The sequence below is a fragment of the Notolepis coatsorum genome, assembly GCF_963971535.1.
Source record: "Notolepis coatsorum genome assembly, chromosome: 6".
NCBI classification, from domain to species: Eukaryota; Metazoa; Chordata; class Actinopteri; order Aulopiformes; family Paralepididae; genus Notolepis; species Notolepis coatsorum.
Genome location: NC_140170.1, coordinates 54,487,233 through 54,505,269, shown reverse-complemented (window position 1 = coordinate 54,505,269; position 18,037 = coordinate 54,487,233). Strand labels below are relative to the sequence as shown.

The 18,037-nt window shown below is 43.6% G+C and overlaps 1 protein-coding gene across 1 annotated transcript in view; it reads right to left on the bottom strand.

Moving 5' to 3' along the window:
* Positions 1–18,037, bottom strand: part of LOC311229489 (cytosolic carboxypeptidase 1-like) — a gene marked incomplete at both ends in the record, with an annotated part of 214,729 nt that overhangs the window by 3,871 nt on the left and 192,821 nt on the right. Inside the window, 2 exon segments of the mRNA XM_084315567.1 lie at positions 4,796–4,909; positions 15,693–15,755. Of these exon segments, the coding sequence (XP_084171693.1) occupies positions 4,796–4,909; positions 15,693–15,755 (177 nt within the window).

Below are 18,037 nucleotides of genomic sequence, written 5' to 3'. Positions count from 1 at the left end.
ATGGATAGATGGATAGATGGATAGATGGATGGATGGATGGATGGATGGATGGATGGATGGATGGATGGATGGATGGATGGATGGATGGATGGATGGATGGATGGATACTTTATTAAAACTTTAGTTGCCAAAGGACGAGTTTAGGCGTCCTTCCCCGCCATGCTCAAGTTGCCGAAGACGCCGTAACTCGTCTTTAATATCAATATTTCAAAAATCTGTGATCGGAATCATATTTTCCATCCGCAGCCTTCACACACAGTTCAGAGCTCCTCTCAATCCTCTAGCGGTTCAAGAGCGCCATCTGGTGGCCGATCGGCAGAAGCGCCAAACAGGAAGTTATGTGGATGAAGTGGTGCTAACCCATATTACTTCCGGGCACTCGCTATAGGTCCCGGGACTCGATCTCGACACAATACATAGCGATCCGTTGCCAATAACTCGATAAACAACATGATTTGGACGTATATACTATTATACAACCTGTAAATGGACCGGGTATTTCTACATCCCATAATAGGAATATTTCAGTTCCACGCTCATCGTCCAACGGCGCGAGGAAGATACGGTAAGATTCAGCCTTATTTTTGAACGTGTTCGATATAAACTGCTCTGATGATCATATCACCCACACTAGATGAATGATATAACGCTGCCCACGGAATTATAAACGATCCCCCGCCCATCCGGTCAATATCAGATGATACGTAGAAACTTCTAGAAGTACGTCCAATTGAAATTTTTGATCTTGCACAGATTCCTACCAAACTGTATTTCATCATCAATATAATGCATTTGGGGCTATAAATCACGTTCTGGAGAAAGCTGCAGAAAGAGATGAAAACATACTTAAACTTTAGACCATATTTTACTATGAATATGTGAATGAAAAAGTTTAACGTTGCTACACAATGAACAATACATATAGGACCTTGAATGGGCCCTAATAATGGCATATATATAATAATCTAGCAATAGAATTTAAAAAGTTATAGCCCTGCAAAGAAGGGGAACTTCTCTTCAGGTATCCTTTATTTCTTTATTTCTTTATTTCAGATCCCCATTAGTCACTGCCTCAGCAGCGACTATTCTTCCTGGGGTCTGGATCCAAACATATAAAATTAAACAAGAATAATCAATAAACAACATAAAAACAAAACAAATATCAATAAAACACCAATAAAATATACAAACAATTATAGAACATTAAACCAATTAAAATCAGACATACAACCAAATATGTATGCCAAATTTTCTAATATAGAACAAAAACAAATATCAATAAAACAACAAATATCAATAAAACAACAAAGACAACAAAGACAACAATAACAAATATCAATAAAACAACAAATATCAATAAAACAACAAAGACAGTAACAGCTCAGGCAGTTAACAGACAATAGAGCAATAAAAAAGGACAACCAATACAACAAACAAGCAATGAAGGTCAGCTCTGAGGTACAAAGTTGTGATGAATTAAATAAATAAATGGTGAGCACTATTGTTACGTCAAATAAAATAAAATTGCTATATAAAATTACAGTATACAAATGTAAAATTAATTAAAAAAGAATTGCACATTGTCCCAAGGGGGGCCGGGCGCGCCCAGGTCATGAGAGAGAGAGAGAGAGAGAGAGAGAGAGAGAGAGAGAGAGAGAGAGAGAGAGAGAGAGAGAGAGAGAGAGAGAGAGAGAGAGAGAGAGAGAGAGAGAGAAGTCTGATGATGGCTGTGGGGACAAGGGACAGCCTGAACCGCTCAGTCCGCGAACGCAGCGATATAAGTCGTCCACTGCGACTGCTCCTCCGTCCTGTCAGGGTGTGGTGGAGAGGGTGGCTGCTCCTCTGTCCTGTCAGGGTGTGGTGGAGAGGGTGGCTGCTCCTCTGTCAGGGTGTGGTGGAGAGGGTGGCTGCTCCTCTGTCCTGTCAGGGTGTGGTGGAGAGGGTGGCTGCTCCTCCGTCCTGTCAGGGTGTGGTGGAGAGGGTGGCTGCTCCTCCGTCCTGTCAGGGTGTGGTGGAGAGGGTGGCTGCTCCTCTGTCCTGTCAGGGTGTGGTGGAGAGGGTGGCTGCTCCTCTGTCCTGTCAGGGTGTGGTGAAGAGGGTGGCTGCTCCTCTGTCCTGTCAGGGTGTGGTGGAGAGGGTGGCTGCTCCTCTGTCCTGTCAGGGTGTGGTGGAGAGTGTGGCTGCTCCTCTGTCCTGTCAGGGTGTGGTGGAGAGGGTGGCTGCTCCTCCGTCCTGTCAGGGTGTGGTGGAGAGTGTGGCTGCTCCTCTGTCCTGTCAGGGTGTGGTGGAGAGGGTGGCTCTGTCCTGTCAGGGTGTGGTGGAGAGTGTGGCTGCTCCTCCGTCCTGTCAGGGTGTGGTGGAGAGGGTGGCTGCTCCTCTGTCCTGTCAGGGTGTGGTGGAGAGGGTGGCTCTGTCCTGTCAGGGTGTGGTGGAGAGCGTGGCTGTCATTGCTCATGATGGCATGCAGCTTGCTCCGTGTGTGCCTCTCCACCACAACCCCCAGTGGGTCCACCCTCCTGCCAAGGACTGATGATAGTATAATGCATAGTAGTATAGTATATAGTAGTATATACATATTAGTATAGTACATAGTACAGTACATTTCCTCTCCTCTCCTCTCCTCTCCTCTCCCCCTCCCCTCCCCTCCCCTCCTCTCCTCTCCTCTCCTCTCCTCTCCTCTCCTCTCCTCTCCTCTCCTCTCCTCTCCTCTCCTCTCCTCTCCTCTCCTCTCCTCTCCTCTCTCCTCTCCTCTCCTCTCCACTCCTCAGATTCAGATTCAGAATTTTTATTTGCCACATGGAAGCAATACAATCATACAGTTTTCATACAAAATCATAAATAGAGTTCTACCATGGGCAAAAGGAGCAGGAAGAAGAATAAATCTTATGGTTACCTGCCCCCTATTCTTAAACTAAACAAGTATCAGTATCAGTTTCATTTTTCATTTCAAACCATACAACCTATACAATACAAGACAACCACAAAACAACACTACAACCACCACAAAACAATAGATAACAGCAACAACAGACACCACCCATGGTCCGAAAAGTGGGATGGAAGAAGCCAATCCTGTGAACTTCCATTCCCCACACCCCGGCCATCACCCTCTCTACATACAACATGTAACACAGCTCCGCTTCCCACATCCCCCGACATCTCAACAAGACACACATGAGTCTGACCAGTCAATACATATTTTATATACATACTCCTTTTAATGCCAAACATCATGTTCACCCTCCTCCTTATACCTTTCCAATATTCCTTTTTTTAACTTTCTTTTAAACTGGTATATGTTTTTACTCAGTTTAACGTCCTCTGTCCAATCCATTCCATAATTTTACTCCACAAACAGATATACACATAGATTTTAGAGTGGTTCTTACACCCGGTTGCTGTAGTTTCTGTTTCCCTCTAAGATTATAATTCCTGGTTCCTACCCTCTCAGTGAACCGATATTGGATGGGGGTTGGAAGAGAGTTATGTGAAGCTTTGAACATGATTTCGGCAGTTTTAATTTTGATCAAGTCCCATAATTTAAAAGCTGATGCTTGTAAAAACAATGGTGTAGAGTGTTGGTTGTACCTAGCACTGTACACAATCCTTATGGCCTTTTTTTGCAGAATATAAAGAGGTGATAAGTATTTCCCCATACTTCCAGACAATAATTTAAATATGGGACTACAAGTGCATGGTAGAGGATGAGAAGTGACCTTTGGTTGACAAAATTCTTGGCTCGATACATAATCCCCACACTTTTGGCCATCTTGGATTTTACATGACTGATGTGAGGTTTCCAGCATATCCTGTCATCTATGATTACGCCCAGGAATGTGGTTTGCTTTACTCTTTCAATACATACATTGTCTATCATAACTTTCACTGTTAAATCACTATTTCGCTTTCCAAATAACATTAATTTAGTTTTAACTCAAATTCAACAACAATTTATTCTCATCAAACCATTTTTTTAACTTTATCAACTCCTGTGTGATCACCTGCAAAATATCCTGCAAATTTTGCCCTGAACAAATTATATTAGTGTCATCTGCAAAAAGGATGAATTTCATGATTGATGATACTCTACATATGTCATTAATGTATAATAAAAACAGTATCGGACCCAAAATTGACCCTTGCGGTACCATCCGCAGACTATGTCCTCAATGATGACCTATGTTTGTTCATTTGTACAAATTGTTTCCTGTCTTCCAAATAACTTTCCAACCTATTTAGAACTGTTCCTCTAATACCACATCGATCCAGTTTTTTTAATAATATACCATGATCTATAGTATCAAACGCCTTCTTAAAATCTATAAATATTCCTACAGCTAATTTCTTATTGTCCGATACATGTGGTGATTTCCTCAATTAGGTCTGTAAGCGCCAATGAAGTTGATCTATTTTTTCGGAAACCATACTGACTGTCGGAAAGCATACTGACTGTCCTCTCCTCTCCTCTCCTCTCCACAGACAGACAGACAGACAGACAGACAGACAGACAGACAGACAGACAGACAGACAGACAGGACGAGACGGACGGACGGGACGGACGGACGGACGGACGGGACGGACGACAGACGGACAGACGGACAGACGGACAGACAGACAGACCAGACAGACAGACAGACAGACAGACAGACAGACAGACAGACAGACAGACAGACAGACAGACAGACAGACAGACAGACAGACAGACAGACAGACAGACAGACAGACAGACAGACAGACAGCGACAGGACAGACAGACAGACAGACAGACAGACAGACAGACAGACAGACAGCTGACCTTGTAGACTCCCTGGTCACAGCCGTTGAATGTGCTCTCCATGGTGTAGCTCCGGAGCACCCCCATCTCTCTCCATACAACTATCCTGGCTGTGGCCGAGCGAGACTTCTCTACCTGGGGGAGGGAGAGAGAGAGAGAGAGAGAGAGAGAGAGAGAGAGAGAGAGAGAGAGAGAGAGAGAGAGGAGAGAGAGAGAGAGATGAGAGAGAGAGAGAGAAGAGAGAGAGAGAGAGAGAGGGGGGGGGGGGGTGGAGAGAGAGAGAGAGAGAGGGGGGAGAGAGAGAGAGAGAGAGAGAGGAGAGAGAGAGAGAGAGAGAGAGAGAGAGAGAGAGAGATGAGAGAGAGAGAGAGAGAGAGAATTTTTTTTGAATTTTAAAAACACTTTATTTATAAATCATTCAGCATTACAACAAAAAATATTACACAGTCAAACTGTATAACACTCGTCTTCTTTCAATAACACCTACAAACAATCTGACAATACATTTTTAAAAGCACAACAACAACAAAACAACAAAAGAAAACACCACCAACAACAAAAAAATCAACCACAACAAAGAAAAAAACTCAAATCAGGTAAATTGCCAACACCAACTCATCTTCCATTACAGAGCACAACACTCCTTTATGTGCCCATATATCAGTGAACTGATCTAGGTTGTTCAATGCTCTATATAATTCAAATCTATGCTCAGTCTGGCTTTGATCATTTTTCTGAACAGACATACAGCATCATGATCCAAGATCTGTCCTATCTTATTCCTCCTACTGAGATACACAGCCATCTTTGCTCTCCCTAAATTGAAATTAAAAAAGATGACACTTGCTTTTTTCCCCTCTACAGTATTTAAAACCTAAAATGTACCTCTCTTTCGAGAACACTTCTTCACCGGACTGGAAAAGTCTCTCTAGTAACCCTAGCAGAGCAGCAGCAGCCTGGAACAGTCCAGAAAAACAGTGGGAAAACTGTTTCCCTTTGCGCACAAAAAGGACAGTCATGTGAGACGTTAGGGTTCAATATGGAAATAAAAATAATTGACAGCCACTATGCCATGTAAAACCCTCCACTGCCAATTCTTTTGAATAACGGTGGTTTGTACAGTGCTTCGCCACTCTGGTTTCACCTCATCACTGAGACCAAGGTGCGCTCTCCAGGGAGTGTCACCTCTCCCGTTGAGCTTCTCCTTGTTGAGAACCTTGACTAACAGTCTGTACAAACATTTTCCATCACCCTCATAAAAAAACACACCAGAAACATCTCCCATTGCTAAAAGAGGCCCTGTGCAATTTTTTAAATCAGGCTGCAGCTTAAACGTAGGAAACATATCCTCATCACTAGGACGAAGAGACCCGTTTTTAAACTGTGTCAACATGCAACGTTCTATCTCACTGAGCCCCTGCTTCCATTTTCCCAGCATCATGCTGACCGTCCTGATGGATTTCACTCCCAAGCATGAAGCAAGAGCAGCAGCATTGTCCATGTTCGCTCCTGTCAATTCCACAACATGGCCCAGTGTGGTGATCTTTGACCTGCAGAGCTGCCCGGAAAGTGTCAGACCTGGCCCACCAGCTACGTCCAAACGTGCTCCCAGCACAACTGGCTCCTTCAAAAGCCAGAACAGTGATTTTGAGTAATCCAGCTGTCCTTTATCGAACAAACTCCAAGTACACAGTAAAAAACAGGCAGAACATTTAACCGAGCACCGCTAAAATCCATCAAAAACAGAGAATTCGACAGTCCCAGTCCTCCAAACTGTTGCAGTATGGCACAAGCCACCGGCCTCCACACCAAGTCTTTTGGTCCATAAAAAAGTCTCTAAATGAACTGGAGTCGAAAAGTTGCAACCCTACTGCACAGATGCACAAGACCCTGCCCACCCTCCTCCTTGGGCAGGTACAAAACACTCTGGGGCACCCAGTGCAGCTTGTCCCAGAAAAAATCTAAAAAACAAGCTTGAAGTTTAGGGAGAAGGTCTATTGGGGGATCAACACACATCAAACGATGCCACAGTTTAGAAGACACTAGGTTATTGATTACCAGAACACGGCCCCTATACGACATGTTTGGCACAATCCACTTCCATTTCTTTAAACGACCTTGAGCTATTTCCAGTACGTTTTCCCAGTTTTTCCTTTTAAAAGTCTCATGCCCTAAAAACACTCCCAGATATTTGAAACCTCCATTTTTCCAATGCAGGCCCCCTGGTAAAGTGAGTCTGCTGCACAACGTACCCACCATGAGTGCTTCGCTCTTCCCCCAATTGACCTTAGCTGAGGAAATCAAAGCAAAACGTCCCACATTTTCAACTAACACATTGATGTCCTCTTGTTTATTTACAAAAATAACCAAGTCATCTGCATATGCTGAAAGCTTAAAAGGTGCAATGCAACCAGGGACACTTACCCCCGAGATGCCTGCCCTGAGCCTGTGTAGCAGGGGTTCAAATGCCAGGGAATACAGCATTCCCGACAATGAACACCCCTGCCTAATACCCCTCTGGATTTTAAAAGGAGCACTCAAACCACCATTAATCTTAAGCACACTCTCAATGTTACTGTACAAGGCCTTGATCTTGGCTATGAGACCTGGGCTGAAACCAAAGGCCTCTAGAGTTTTCCACAAGTACTGGTGTTCAACCCTGTCAAAAGCCTTTTCCTGATCTATGGAAATAAGACCAGTTTCCAAACCCAATGCACTGGAGATGTCCAAAAAATCCCAAATCAGAAACACATTGTCACTGACCAACCTGTCAGGCACACAATAGGTCTGGTCACGATGGATCACCTGCCCCATTACCTCTCTCAGCCTGGTAGCTAGCACCTTGGAGAGGAGCTTGTATTCTGTACACAAAAGTGAGACAGGTCTCCAGTTCCTGATCTCCATTAAGTCTCCCTTCTTTGGCAACAGTGTGAGTACTGCCCTCCTGCAGCTCAGCGGCAGCTGCCCTCCAATAAGACTGTCTCCGAGCACCATCAGGAGATCTTCCCCCAACACTGCCCACATGGTCTTATAGAACTCAACAGGTAATCCGTCTATACCCGGAGCTTTCCCATTTTCCATGCTCTGCAGGGCAGTATGGAGCTCATCAAGAGACACATCCGCCTCCAACTCTGCACTGGACTCTTTCTCTACCTTTGGTAGGCCTTCATAGAAACCATGAGATTCCTCCTGCTCCTCTCCAAGTTCAGACTGGAAAAGGCTACTATAAAAACCCACAGCATGCCTCCTGATGTCAGTGGACTCAGACAGTATCTGACCTGTGTCTGAGCGCATGCTGTGGATGAGCCTCTTCTGCCCATTCTTGCGCTCCAGACCGAAAAAAAAATGGGAAGATGCATCCATCTCTGAGATGTTTCTGAAACGTGACCTCACCAGAGCACCCTGTGCTGAAATACCTAACAGGTCAGCCAGAGCAGACTTTTTAACTTTGAGAGCTCCAATATGGCCTCGATCTCCTGTGGATTCTGCTAGCTCTTGAAGCTCCTCCACATCAATCTCCAGAGCCTTCATAGACCTGGCGATATCCCTAGTAACATTTAGCGTGTACTGTTGGCAGAACTGCTTAATTTTGCACTTCCCCACATCCCACCACTGCTGTAGTGAGATAAAACTGGCCTTTGTCTGCTTATGAACCTTCCATAAGAAGGTAAAAGCGTCCACAACATTTTGATCAGTTAAAAGAGACGTATTAAAATGCCAGTAAGCACTTTGTGGCTTTACACACTTGATAAAAACAGAACAGTACACAAGAGAATGGTCAGTAAAACCAACAGGGGTTATATAACAATTGTTAAAAACACTAAAATGGTGTTTAAAACAATAAAACCGATCAAGTCTGGCCAATGATAATAAATTATCTCTAGTGTGAACCCATGTGTATTGCCTCTGCTTTTGATGCATTCGTCTCCACACATCACTCAGCTCATACGTCTCAATCACCCTAGAGAGACAACTACGAGATGCAGAGTGAGGCTCTTGATGGTTCCTATCTAAAACGGGGTTAACAGTACAGTTAAAATCCCCTCCCAGAAATAAAAACTCTTCATTATCACAACCTTTAATAACATCAGCCAAATAATCTAAAAAACACATTCTTTCCAAACCAATATTTGGGGCATAAACAACAATAAATACCATTTTCACCTTCTCATATAACACTCTTACTTTTAAAAGACGTCCCTTTACAACCTCCTCAATCTCACATGACTGTGGCAAAAATTGTCTGGAAAATAAAATCCCCACTCCACCACTAGTACTGGTGTTATGGCTTTAAACTATTTCTCCATTCCATTCTCTTTTCCAAGCCACTGTATTATCCTCAGTACTGTGTGTAAGCATCACATCAATATTTTTTAAATCCATTAATTGATAAAGAGATGCCATCTTTGCATCATCTCTTGCACCATTTAAATTTAGGGTACCTACTTTAAATTCTGCCATGAGAAAATATCCAAATTGCAGGACATAAAATAATAAAAGGAGACCAGATAACTTAACCATCATTGGAGATTTTTTGATCTTGACCTTTGAACATGTTTCCTTAAACGATAAATCTCCTGATCAGAGAAACCTTCGTCAATCTTGTCATAGCGTTTCATTAGCCACTTAGCGGACTCAACAAATAGCTTTACGTCAGGAATAAAACTTTCCACCTTAACTGCCCTTGAGCCTTTAGTATCCTGTAGAAAACTTTTTATTCTAGTTTAAAGAATACCCATCCCTCCTGCTGTCAGCCTGAGACTGAGTGGGAGGCAGAGACTCCGCCTCATCACTGAAGTCAGAGTCTCCACTGTCACTGTCTACTTGCTGCTCAGGTTGACACTCTTTTTTTGCTTTAGAGTCAGTTTGACTGATCTCAGTTTCCTTTTTGGGAAATTTTAGTAATATCAGCATCAAGTTCCATTTCCTCCTCATTTATGCTACACTCTACTTCTCCAGCAGCTGATCCAGTGCATTTGCCCAATCTGGTTCTTTCTTCACCTCCGACCCCTGTCTTCTGACCTCCACTTCTTCACCCTCCTCGACCACAGTGATCTCCTCAACAGCCTTCGCTCTTCCCTTTTTCTCCACTTTTCCCAATTAGAATTCACATTTAATCCTGCCTCCGCTACCAAACCTCTTTCTTCCTGCACCTGCTCACCCTGTCTGGCCCCCTCTATCAGGTCTACCCCCCTCCTCCTTCTCACCCTGTTCTGCCCCCTCTACCAGGTCCACCCCCCTGCACCTTCTCACCTTGTCCTGTCTTCTCCACCAGGCCTCACCTCTCCTCCTGCACCTGCTCACCCCTGTCCTGTCTTCTCCACCAGGCCCCCTCCCTCCCCCTGCACCTTCTCACCTTGTCCTGTCTTCTCCACCAGGCCTCTCCTCTCCTCCTGCACCTGCTTACCCTGTTCTACACCCTCCACCAGGCCTCTCCCCCCCCCCCTGCACCTTCTCACCTTGTCCTGTCTTCTCCACCAGACCTTCTCCTGTTCCTTTCCTCCCAGAGGTTCTCTCTCGACCCTTGTTGGTGCTCAAGCCACTTGGACCTGCCCTGGGTGATGGCGGTGTTTGATCAGACGACCCAGGCCTCCTAGTAGGACAGGACCTAATCATATGACCTTCCAGCCCACATCCAAAGCATTTCATCGTGTCTGAAGTTATATAAATAGTATAATCAAAGTCACCCACTCTAAAATTCATGGATAAATTCAGATCACTTTTTTCATTTTTCAAAATCATGAAACCTGTCTTCTGAAAGATAACACATGCTTTAACAGAGGGGATCTACAACTAGCCAGTTCCCTTTCCAGGACCTCATTTCTGATGAAAGGAGGAACATTGGAAATGATTATTCTTTGTGCAGGACTTACTAGTGGAAACACGGGGGTAAAAGTGTCTTGGATTACCACTCCCCTGCTCCACCACCAAATTCACTTTATCTACACAATCCAAAAAAATTACAACTGCATTATTCATCCGCGATGCAGATTTCACGCTATCATGACCCACTATAGCCCCGACCGCAAGCGCGCACTTCTTCTACGGAGCAATTCAGTCCCGGGGAGAGCTTTATAGCGTGTCTGCGCGTCAGACGCTCCAAACTCATAGCTGCGGGCGGCATACCTACCAGCAGAACTGGTGCTGCTACTCGCTCCAAAACACACACAAACACTAAACGAACAACAGTGACAAAAGACAAACAAAACGTACATATATAATAGACACACAGATATTAGATGGAAATAACTTTCAGAAAGTTTTAACTCACGCGAACCGCTCAGTCAAACCTGCCCGCTCCAAACACACTCGCTCCGATACACACGCATGCGCACAGAGAGAGAGAGAGAGAGAGAGAGGAGAGAGAGAGAGAGAGAGAGAGAGAGAGAGAGAGAGAAGAGGAGAGAGAGAGAGAGAGAGGAGGAGAGAGAGAGAGAGAGAGGAGGGGGGGGGGGGAGAGAGAGATGGGGAGAGAGAGAGAGAGAGAGAGAGAGAGAGAGAGAGAGAGAGAGAGAGAGAGAGAGAGAGAGAGAGAGAGAGAGAGAGAGAGAGAGAGAGAGAGAGACAGAGACAGAGAGACAGAGAGCGGAGAAAGAGGGAAAGGGAGACAGAGAGAGAGAGAGAGAGAGAGAGAGAGAGAGAGATTTTTTTTGATTTTTTAAAGTACTTTATTTTGTACTGTATGAAAAGTCTTTACAACAAGCCTTTAAAAGATTTACATCTTCAAGATAAAAAAAAAAAAAAAAAAAAAAAATAGAACTTCACATATTCATAATGTTATTAAACACCAATTCATCATCAAAGACATCACAAATCACATTTCCATAACACCATTCCTGATCAAAAGCCTCCAAATTTCCCATAGCTTTATAAAACCTGAACTCCAGCCAGACTCTAGCCTTCACATTACAGCACCACACTAATACTGCATCCTGGTCAGGTTTATATTCCACTCTGTTTCTCCTGTTTACATAGACTGCAAGCTTAGCTTCCCCCACCAGAAAATTAAGCAGTTCCCATTTTTTCTTATTTTCTTTTTTATATCCTGCTCCAAAAATATAACCAATAACAGAAAAGGTTTCACCAAAATGCCTAAAAACGTTGGTGAGCAGCTCAAATAGCCCTAAAAGCAGGTTACACTCTAAAAATGCATGAAAAACAGTCTCAATCAACCCACAGAAAGGACATTTATTATCCACCTCTGGGTTGATGATAGAAACAAAAGCGTTCACTGCCACAGCACCATGCAGAATCCTTCACTGAAGGTCTGCCGTTTGTTTTTTTAAAGGAAGTTTATATAAAACCCTCCACACAGGTTGAGTGTCATTACCTGCACACAGCCTGCTCCTCCATACAGTGTCCACTCTGTTATTTAGCCATTTCTTATTAATTACTTTGACACAGTTTCTGTACCATGATTTCCTATCCATTTTGTATAATGCTGAGTCCTTTACAGAAAGTAGAGGACCAGACATTTCTCCCAGTACAGGGCTCAGGTAGACATTTGGAAAATCATCCTGTTTGTCCGGTTTTAATGCTCCACTGCTGTATAAGCTAAGCATGCCCAGCTCCTCGACAGTCAACCTCTGTCTCCAGAGATCCAGCACCCTGGTTGCATAGCGCTGCGACCTCAGGCCCAATAAAGAGCACGCGGCAGCTGCAGCGTTGCCAAATCTACGCTCTCTCATCCTGCTTTCCACAACGCGACAATATTATTAAACAGCAGCTCTGTCATTGAAGTGGGAAAAGTGAGCATTAAACAGCAGCTCTGTCATTGAAGTGGGAAAAGTGAGCATTAAACAGCAGCTGTGTCATTGAAGTGTGAAAAGTGATTAAACAGCAGCGCGTCTGCACTCAGAAGATGGCGCGACAATTGTATATTGTATGGTACAGTAACAGTCTCTGGAGCGCAACAGTAAGAAGCATTTGCACTGCAACTCGTACACCTTACTGTAAATTGTACCTCATCCCATTTCTGCTTTGCACTATAGCGTATTGTAGGGGTGGACGGTATAAACGGTATACGGTATAAACGGTATGAATTTGCTCTACGGTATGGATTTTGAGTATACCGTGTAACCGGTAGTGCAGCTCTAAAATAGCAATGACGTCATGTAACCACAGCGCGACTATTTCACTCGCATTTGCCCCTAAAAATAGATAGAATTAGTCATAGATAATAGATATGTGCGAACTGGAAAAAGTTATTTAGGAGGCTTCGCGCAGTGGGCGTGCCAGCCCCTACCGCACGCATGTAAACACGGGTCTAGTAGTCTAGTGGGACGGGACACGGGAGCTGTCGGCGTCTCCCTGAGCTAACGTTAGCTTAGCTACCGTTACTAAATGACCCAGTCAACTATTCACTTTTAGTTTAATACATGATGGGGCATTGTCTAACCGAACGGTATCTAGTCGGCCAGCTACCGATAGCTCCTGACATCAACAAACGCTCCACAAAGTCTAGTACTAGAGACGTGTATGCTACCTGTTAGCTCACGTTAACGCAAATTAGTTCACCGTTCAAAACGAAATGTCCCATTGAACTAAATAATTCACTGAGGCGTTGTATTAACGTTATATATGCAGTAGCTACAGATAGCTCATGATATCAATGTCTTATAACACTGATTCGATGCGTATTCGAGCTGAGGGCTTGCTAACGTTATAATACCAATACAATAGGGTCCAGGTGCAGCGCCGGAGAATCCTGGCCGTAGCTCTGCTCGAGGCTACTAGAGTATAGGTCCAGGTGCAGCTCCGGAGAATCCTGGCCGTAGTACACAGACAGTGGAGCTTGTTGCGTGGTGGCGATGTCTCGCAGATAATACCAGTACAAGTCTAATTATATAATATATATATTTTATAAAAAAAAAAAAAAAAAAAAATTATATAAAATTAAAAAAAAAAAATTATCAAAAACGATGATACCGTGATATATACCGTTACCGTCTATGCTTCAAATTATACCGTGATATAAATTTTAGACCATACCGTCCACCCCTAGCGTATTGTATATTAGTACATTGCATAGTATATTCTATATTGTATGGTACAGTAACAGTCTCTGGAGCGCAACAGTAAGAAGCATTTGCACTGCAACTCGTACACCTTACTGTAAATTGTACCTCATCCCATTTCTGCTTTGCACTATAGCGTATTGTATATTAGTACATTGTATAGTATATTGTATATTGTATGGTAACAGTCTCTGGAGCGCAACAGTAAGAAGCATTTGCACTGCAACTCGTACACCTTACATTTCTGCTTTGCACTATAGCGTATTGTATATTAGTACATTGCATAGTATATTGTATATTGTATGGTACAGTAACAGTCTCTGGAGCGCAACAGTAAGAAGCATTTGCACTGCAACTCGTACACCTTACTGTAAATTGTACCTCATCCCATTTCTGCTTTGCACTATAGCGTATTGTATATTAGTACATTGCATAGTATATTGTATATTGTATGGTAACTCAGTTACTTCTATTCTGCATCGAACATTGTACATATGTCTATACTGAACAGCGTGACCTCTATTTTTACTTCTATTTTACATGCTATACTATTTTATTTCATACTTATCTTGTCTAGCACAGTCTCTAACAGTAACAGTAAGAAGCATTTTGGATAAAAGTATTCTGTACTTCTGTATGACAACAATGTATGCCTTTCAAATGTAGTCAAGTTAGACCGCGCTCACAAGTTCTCACACTGGGTGCTGTAATCCCATAAAGTTCAGTATATCAAAAAGCAGGGTAGCCGGACCAGCACTCACAGGTTCAATGTTTTTTAATGGCAGCCTGAATAAAAAGCAGACATGTTTCGGACAATGTCCTTCTTCAGTGATATGGCTAGCACTAGAAATACATTCAAGGTGCATATCACTGAAGAAGGACATTGTCCGAAACATGTCTGCTTTTTATTCAGGCTGCCATTAAAAAACATTGAACCTGTGAGTGCTGGTCCGGCTACCCTGCTTTTTGATATACTGCCTTTCAAATGTTAAATGATAAATGATTAAATGATACACACTGAAATCTACGCTCTCTCATCCTGCTTTCCACAACGCGACAATATTATTAAACAGCAGCTCTGTCATTGAAGTGGGAAAAGTGAGCATTAAACAGCAGCTCTGTCATTGAAGTGGGAAAAGTGAGCATTAAACAGCAGCTCTGTCATTGAAGTGGGAAAAGTGATTAAACAGCAGCGCGTCTGCACTCAGAAGATGGCGCGACAATATTGCTCTGGCGTTGAAGTGGGAAAGAGGCAGTGAAGTCCGCGCGTCAACACACAGGCAGCGGCAGAGGCAGAGAGGGGCGCGTATAGCGGCGCGTGTCACGTGGCCGTCGCGGCCAATCAGGCGAACCCGGAAACCGAAATCCGCCTAAATCCGTTGCGGAAGTGATACACGCGGCCGGTCCACCTCGCTTGAAATTGCAATGTATTTCCAATGGACACATTTCTAAAAAAGCATGAACATTGGCATGGTGTACCTTTCTGTGTGTATTCATCCGCAATCTATGACAACATGAAACAATTCGCAATTAATCGTACAATTAATTACGTATCATTTTATTTCAACCAAAAATGCTTAAACAATAATGTTAGTGATAGAAGGGAACACATTTTGTGGAAAAATGGAAATGTTCATGAGGCAGAATTTGTTACAACCACGGCCAGAGCCGCTCTCTGTTTCCACGCCCTTATATGGGCAACTTCCTACTCCAGCGTGCACACGCTGTCACCTGGGATCAGTGATGTTGACTAGTGGCATAATCAGACATATCTTCTATGTTCTACTGAGGAAATGGTTTCAAACTGTACATGGTATCAAACATGACCAGTCTCACAGGCCTTGTGCGGATAAGGTACCTAGTTCTGTTGACTGGCCTGTGAGTGTGAATGACTTAATCACCTGGTAGTTGCAGCTGTTGAAGGAGAAGGCTGGAGCGATACGATCCAACGTCTTAGGAATGGTCTGGAGAGAGAGAGAGAGAGAGAGAGAGATATTTCATTTTATTTTAGAAAAAACATTTATTTCCATAAACTCACTACAAGGTGGGTTTCAATACAGTTACATACATATACATTGTATCTCACATCATCCATGTGTTCTCATCACTCAAAAAACACATGAGATCTCACATAAAAGCAGTGTTAAAACACAGCTGCCCCTCTACAACACAACAAATAACTTCATTGAAGCTCCACTGAAACACAAATTCATCAATATTATTCATGAGGGAGTCAAATCTAAAATCCACTCTGACCCTAGCTCGTACCAATGCCTTAAACATTGGCATCAGCTCACCACCTAAGCCATTCTCCATTTGTATTTTCCTGCTCTTATAGATGGCCATAGGGGGGTCGTTTCTGATTAATTTATTGCCAATAACGGCATTCGTTATTACAACAACACACGCCGATCAGGGGGATGGGTATGAAAACCATGCACGATCAAGCTGAAATTGACGTCAGATTGGTGGTATTCCAAAAAGAATATTCCAATTATTTGATCGCCATCTGATCCATCCTATGTCCATCTGGTCCACGACATAACCCACCACAACATATGAATCGGGGGTCCCGAAAACGATTCAATGCGATCGAGTGAAGCCCTAGGTTTCCCATTACTAGAAAAGTGCACCCGGCGTGGTTTAAACGTAGCACCCGGTCTGGAACAGAGTTTACTGCACTCTCGATACTGCCTACTGGCAGGATCTGGCCGGTACTGACCAGTTGAACTTCTCTGCTCACATCGCAGCAACAACCAGAACCTGCCGATTCCTCCTGAGCAACGACAGAAGGATCCGCCCCTTCCTGACAAAAGAAGCCACCCAACTCCTTGTCCAATCAACAGTCATCTCCCGCCTCGACTACTGCAACGCACTGCTCGCTGTTTTATGGACCAAAAGACTTGGTGTGGAGGCCGGTGGCTTGTGCCATACTGCAACAGCTTGGAGGACTAGGACTGTCGAATTCTCTGTTTTTGATGGATTTTAGCGGTGCTCGGTTAAATGTTCTGCCTGTTTTTTACCGTGTACTTTTTAAAACATGGAGTTTGTTCGATAAAGGATCGCTGGATTACTCAAAATCACTGTTCTGGCTTTTGAAGGAGCCAGTTGTGCTGGGAGCACGTTTGGACGTAGCTGGTGGGCCAGGTCTGACACTTTCCAGGCAGCTCTGCAGGTCAAAGATCACCACACTGGGCCATGTTGTGGAATTGACAGGAGCGAACATGGACAATGCTGCTGCTCTTGCTTCACGCTTGGGAGTGAAATCCATCAGGACGGTCAGCACGATGCTGGGAAAATGGGAGCAGGGGCTCAGTGAGATAGAACGTTGCATGTTGACACAGTTTAAAAACCGGTCTCTTCGTCCTAGTGATGAGGATATGTTTCCTAGTTTTAAGCTGCAGCCTGATTTAAAAAATTGCACAGGGCCTCTTTTAGCAATGGGAGATGTTTCTGGTGTGTTTTTTGATGAGGGTGATGGAAAATGTTTGTAGTTTCAAGGTTCAAGTTTCTTTAATAGTTGTCATACAGAGAAGTACAGAATACTTTTATACAAAATGCTTCTTACTGTTGCGCTCCAGAGACTGTGCAAGACACGATAAGTATGAAATAAAATAACATAGTAAAATTAGAAGTAAAAAAAATGAGGTCACAGTGTTCAGTTTAGACATATGTACAATGTTCGATGCAGAATAGACGTAGTTACCATACAATATACAATACTGTGCAGTGTACTAATATACAATACTATATAGTGCAAGGCAGAAATGGAGAAATGGGACGAGGTGCAATTTAGGTACAATTCACAGTAGGTGTACGAGTTGTAGTGCAAATCCTTTATCAATAAATATAAAGTGTAAGTGTGTTTGTGTGATCTAAAGTGTGGAGAGTGGGTGCTGCAGTGTGTTGTTTGTTTGAGTGAGTGTGTGCGTGTGGGTGTGTGTGCTGTGTGCATTTGATGGTTGTTGCATAGTGATTATTGTTCGTTTAGCAGCCTGATGGCCTGGGGATAGAAGCTTCTTCTGAGTCTTTCTGTGCTCGCCTTAAGACTCCGGTATCGCTTGCCTGACCGCAGCAGTTCAAAGAGGCAGTTGTTCGGGTGGCTCGAGTCCTTAATAATTCTCTTAGCCTTCCCCTTGCACCGCTTGTTGTAAATGTTCTGGAGGGTGGGAAGCCCCCCTCCAATTGTGCGTTTGGCTGAACGTGTCACTCTTTGTAGTCTGCTACGGTCTTGTGCAGTGCTATT